Source organism: Nematostella vectensis, chromosome 6 (assembly GCF_932526225.1).
Source record: "Nematostella vectensis chromosome 6, jaNemVect1.1, whole genome shotgun sequence".
In the NCBI taxonomy this organism is placed as follows: Eukaryota; Metazoa; Cnidaria; class Anthozoa; order Actiniaria; family Edwardsiidae; genus Nematostella; species Nematostella vectensis.
The window spans coordinates 8628080-8633449 of NC_064039.1; the positions used below are offsets into that span (position 1 = coordinate 8628080).

At 41.7% G+C, this 5370-nt stretch overlaps 1 protein-coding gene across 2 annotated transcripts; it reads right to left on the reverse strand.

The window, feature by feature from the left end:
* Positions 1-195: 195 nt before the first annotated feature.
* LOC116615492 (armadillo-like helical domain-containing protein 2) lies at positions 196-3391 on the reverse strand. 2 transcript variants are annotated; one of them, XM_032377156.2, is made up of 8 exons: positions 3210-3391; positions 2530-2646; positions 1976-2008; positions 1789-1880; positions 1556-1617; positions 1193-1259; positions 672-758; positions 196-453 (listed from the first exon to the last, which is right to left on the reverse strand). In XM_032377156.2, the coding sequence occupies exons 1-8, from the start codon at positions 3268-3270 to the stop codon at positions 352-354; spliced, it is 621 nt and encodes a 206-aa protein (XP_032233047.2). In that variant the 5' UTR covers positions 3271-3391; the 3' UTR covers positions 196-351. The 2 variants fall into 2 exon arrangements, with proteins under 2 accessions (XP_032233047.2, XP_048584656.1); XM_048728699.1 differs by lacking the exons at positions 2530-2646; positions 3210-3391 and adding an exon at positions 2383-2435.
* Positions 3392-5370: the final 1979 nt, after the last annotated feature.

Sequence of the window (5370 nt, forward strand, 5' to 3'; positions counted from 1 at the left end):
CGTTAAAGGCGCAGTTATTTCTGTGTTTATTTTGGCTTTAGTTTGTCACCAAATTAGACCCAAAAGGTTAGGTGATCTCTTAGCGCAAGTCCCCTACTCCCAATATTATGTCTAGCTGACAGACGCCATATCGAAAGTTAGACTCTTGAGGCGGATTTTTTAAATTCTTTTTTTTATATATATTTATTCTTTCCATTTTTTTATCACTTAACACCTTTATTTTCTTATAAAATAATTATATACATAATTACGATCAATGAATATTCTATGGGCACCAACTTACATATCGAATAACATTACCGGTATAACCACAGTACTTGGTGACCACGGTACATCAAATACCGTATGATGTCAGTTCATTTCCCTGTCGAAGCCAAGGAAGGAGCCCAGTCTCTCTGCCTCGTTAAGGGACCAAGCGGTCCAGTCCTCCTCGCTGATACGACTCAACGTTTCCTATTGGAAAGATGGGGGTGATAGTAAGTACTCAACCTCCCCCACCAGGGCTTTCAGGGTAACATGGCGTCTAGCAACTAAAAATTACCCAGAAGACCCTGGAGACAAGATTGAGTAGCACTGCATCCAGGCCTCGATGATATATGTAAATAATATTCCATAGCATGTAGTTATAAGCTTGGCATAGTGCAACAAATTTTAACAAAAATGCACATTACCTTCAACCCCTTGTACTGGACAGCACTTGTCTGATTCTCTCGGTTGTCGCACAGGACAATAAGCAGACTTTGCACAGCGTTTTTCCGCTGAATACGAAGCAGAGGAGAGTATGGGAACATTCTTTAATTTGCGAAAGCAGAGGAGATTTTGATGCGCAGAAATGTACCAGTGTGATTCTGGTTCTTATTCGCAGTTCCTTTTTCGTCTGTTTCCTTATTCGCTCAGTTCCTTATTCAAATCCGGGGTGGGGTGGGGGGGGTTCTTACATGATAACTTTTAATTCGGGTTCGAACAGTATTTAGGCATAACAGTTTACTCAGAACAAGTCCAACAGAATTTTCGTCGGATAATTCTGGTTGCATTCACGTGCTCTGCTGCTAAACGGAGCTGTGAACATGAGACTGCTACAAAAGGTCAAATTACGCAATGCGCAATGCTCTCTCCGAGTGCAAATTTATTTGAAAGGGCAAAATGTGTGTGTGCATAAGTCAATAGAAAGATGGTCAATAGCATTTCTCACCAAGGCGGAGTGTTCAGGTCCGCTTTCTTGTAGTATTTCGCACAGCACTTCAACCATTCCCATTGTACTAGAAAAAACATACTTCACATCAAAACACCAATTATGCATTTTAAATCTTATTTGATTCACGAAGAATTAGCATTGAAAAAATGCTGCACCAAACGAGGACGAAATATATTCGCTTTATATTTATACTCGTTGCAGTCTTTCTTCAGGGTTCTCTCGGTTTTGTTGGATAATAAGGCGCGGATACACACTGGACCTGATTAAACAATATGCGGATAATGTGCGGCCTGTCCGAATACATCTGAACAAGCCCGCAATTCAAAGCAAGAAATGCAATATTCTATAAGGTCAAGCTACCTTGTTCGGTCTTTTGCGTCTTTGCTGGAACTGCAGATATTACCAATGGCCTGAGTTGCTGCCTGAAGACAAAATAGACAAAAATCTTAATCAAAATAGGTCATTTATCAGCTAAGCGTCGGTCTGTATCGTGAAAAACCATGACCTCGGCCATTAAAATACTGACCACGGTATTTCACAATACTGTTGACCTCCCAGATGGTAAATAACATTTATTTCTTGATATTTCTCACCAATCTCATGGACATGGGCATTGACACATCACTTGCAATGGACATCAGGTTCACTAAGTAGCTACCAGCGAACTTGGCAATAGGAGGTCCTCCTGGGAAATCAACGAAAATCATCATATCAGAACGCAAACCTCGCCACTATTTCGTGCTAAACCAAATAGAAATGAGTGCCGATGTACGTCCTTACCAGACCACGCTATATGTCCCAGATCCTTGATCGCTGAAAAACGAAGCATCCAATCTAATTTTAGTACGTAATCTATACATTGTCTGCTATGAAGAGGAAAGGATCATGGTCGTTATTAGTAGAAAGCATCAACCATTCTTGTATCTACCTAGTGCAGAGGCAGACGCCTTTTTTCGCGTGTACTTTGTAAGATTTCTACTCTACATGGGGTCCGCTGCCTCTAGCGTCTCACTTCATTAGATGCTCCACCCACCCACAACCGTGTACTCTAGTTGGAACGAAAGGCGAAGTTGTCATGACCTTGGCTGCTATCAGAACGCGCCCCAACCCCCTCGCCATGTGCCCCACCCACCCCTTGTACTCAAGTGATTGCTCATGTGCCCCACCTAACCACACACACCCTGTACCTTGTACTCTAGTTGTGACATAAGGCGAAGTTGTCATGACCTTGGCTGCTATCAGAACGCGCCCCAACCCCCTCGCCATGTGCCCCACCCACCCCTTGTACTCAAGTGATTGCTCATGTGCCCCACCTAATCACACACACCCTGTACCTTGTACTCTAGTTGTGACATAAGGCGAAGTTGTCATGACCTTGGCTGCTATCAGAACGTCTCTCTCGTACAAGTTGTCATCCATGAGCGTGGCTACATCTTGGAGCTGGGTCTTACCTAAAGGAATATGTCTTTGTATTGAACCGATATCTTCCAAATTACAACCTTAACCGTACATTTATACAACGTGTGAATTTGGCAAGTCTTTTAAGAGCTCATCACTAATAATTTCGCATGACACGTGGAGTCCACTAATAAAACCAGTTAGATCATGAACCAAGGTATAAATCAACACAAGGCCGAAAAGGTATGTGGAAAGCCTCTGTGAAACAGAGTAGTTGCGCTGACTTTCGAGCGTTAGCCCTTCGTCGGCTCCTTCTTTTGCTCCGACAAAGGGCTAACGCTCGAAACGTCAGCGTTCCACATACCTTTTCAACCTTGTGTTGATTTATATCTTGTCTACACCACGCCTACGCAGACCATCTGGTTTTTTTACAGCTTGCCTGTAGTCTTTCTAGTTATACCATTTACATCATGAACCAACAGTAATCTACCGCTATAAGGGCCCATCCTAGCCACCATAACAGCCATTAACTCCCTCTTAAGAAATGGTATTGCTAGAAGAAAAAAAACTTTGCGCGCTAGAAAGTACCAACACCCGTCAAGTAATTGTCACTCACCATTGTTTCGCCTTCTGAGCTCTCTGAGCGTGTCTTGTACTTGCCCTCCTAGCCAATTCATACCAATATTATCTATACCGGAGCCCTTCTAGGTTATCTTATCTGCAGCCAAGCACTGCTAGGCAGTGGAATTGATCAATAAAACAAGTTTGTATTTCTAAGAACACCAAAAAACACCATTATGACGTGCCCTCGTAAAGCGCGCGCAGACTTAACTATTTGCGCCGCCAAAGGGCGTAAAGCTCTGTAAAGCGCCAGCATTACGAGTTTGCTTTAGATTAGTCCAGACCCGGGCTGTCTGTGCGCTCGGCATTTTGGCTCGCTAGAAAGAGTCCAGTCTTAATTGCATGCGCAAGCGCGAAAATACAACAACAACAACAAAACAAAAATTAATAGTAAAACAACGCGAATTTTGACGAAGTAACAGTTAATACACATAAACAGGGGTCCGCCGATCAACGTAAATCCTGCATCGTTTCCGCGACACGTTCATTATTGCTAGGATACTCAAATGGACAAATAAGAACAAAATGGCCTTCCACCTCTCTTATTAGATCCCTGAGAAAGAAAGGGTACCAACAGGCAGAAGTAGATCACCTCTTTACGAGTATTATTGTGCCTATATTAATCGTTTGACAGTCTATGGGGCTAGTCATTAAGTGTTAAACACCATTCAGAGATTTTTCGACAGGTGCAAAAAAGGAGGTATGTTTCTTATAAAGTCAATATCATGAATCTGCTTCAGAAAACGGATACTGATCTTCACCAAAATGAAATGTAACCACAACTACCCTCTGTTGTTATATAAACTAATTACACTCTTCATAAAGAGAAACTCGCCAAGCCCCGCGTTAATACTGATAGATTTTTCAACGCCTTCGCTCATCGGCTTGCATTCAAATATAACCTAGCCTTAGCAAGTGAGCCTTAAAGTTGTAACGGCTAGCCCGAGTATCAGGCGATTTTATTTAAAAGTCGGAGAGGAAAAAAAACTGCGCCTGACACAAATACTAGACGCGGCGCCTGCCGCCCTTTTTCAGGCCGCTGTCAAAATACGTGAGCTGTCAATTGTCCCAACGACTCGCGTGGTAGCACAATCAAATGCACAAATCAAATTATAAACAATGTTTATGTAAAGCAAAATTGTAATACAGTGGTGTCATATACAATGGGTAATAATTTTAGTAACGACATACATCACCAATTTACTAAAACAGGTTTTTTGTCTAAATAGAAAAACCTCTGCTTGAAAACAAATTTCATTATTTGAAATGCTCACTCACACTCGCGGCGTAAAGTACAGCAAACAATCCCAAGAATTCTTCGCTCTCACAGACAAATTTCTTGAATATTCGGCGCCTGGTCTATCTAAGAATTTAATAACTAATACTAATGATATCCGCAGTATTAAAGCTTCTATGGCATCCATATTTCATATCTATGTATAGATCTTAGTTTCGAAAAATTATAGCGATGAGAAATAAAAACACGCATTGACCGGCCTGGGCAAGCCATTTGAACATTCTCATAAGGGCCAATAAGAGCGCGCTTTTTAATTAGCATTGTTTTCTAGCCAATCCCAGTGGTCCCATTATTTGTGACCCGAACTTGAAAATTTTATAGTATTTTTATCAGGCCCTCTTTTTATCGCTTCTCGGTATATACTCCATATGGAACGATAAAAGGGCCTGACACTCGGTCTATGTAACGGCCAGTTGTTTGTTCTTTGTTTTTCTGTACTTGTAAAGTAGTGAGGAAAGTAGAGCGCTCCTAGAAATGTATTTTTTTCTAGTAAAAATAAAGATGTTTATTAAGATTATAATTAGGATCAGTATTCTGTGTGTGCTTTTTAAATTTCCTTGTCCAGGTAACACTTATTAGAATACACCATCTATTGGGCTATCACAAATCCTGCATTCTGATTGGCTGAGCTACCAATGGTCTATCAGGTGATGGGCAGTGTACAGCATAAACGAAAACGAAAACGCCTATGCGTAGTCATAGGTATCATATGGAAAAAAGATAGTTTCACGAGACTACAGTAAGAAATGGGGGTGGGGGGGGGGGGTGAGGTAAGCGGTTGTTTGCTAACACGCTTATAAGACAAATCGCGAGTTCCCCTTGTCGCTCTTCCTTTACCAAAAGACAAGGCGCAACTGTG

What these genes read in the sequence shown, in the direction of transcription:
- LOC116615492 (XM_032377156.2), bottom strand. Translation starts at nt 3,270, where the DNA reads ATGAATTGGCTAGGAGGGCAAGTACAAGACACGCTCAGAGAGCTCAGA. An exon ending in GACGCAAAAGACCGAACAAG is followed by an intron (nt 1,260 to 1,555) that starts GTAGCTTGACCT and finishes TGTTTTTTCTAG; the next exon opens with TACAATGGGAATGGTTGAAG. An exon ending in TCCAGTACAAGGGGTTGAAG is followed by an intron (nt 454 to 671) that starts GTAATGTGCATT and finishes TCTTTCCAATAG; the next exon opens with GAAACGTTGAGTCGTATCAG.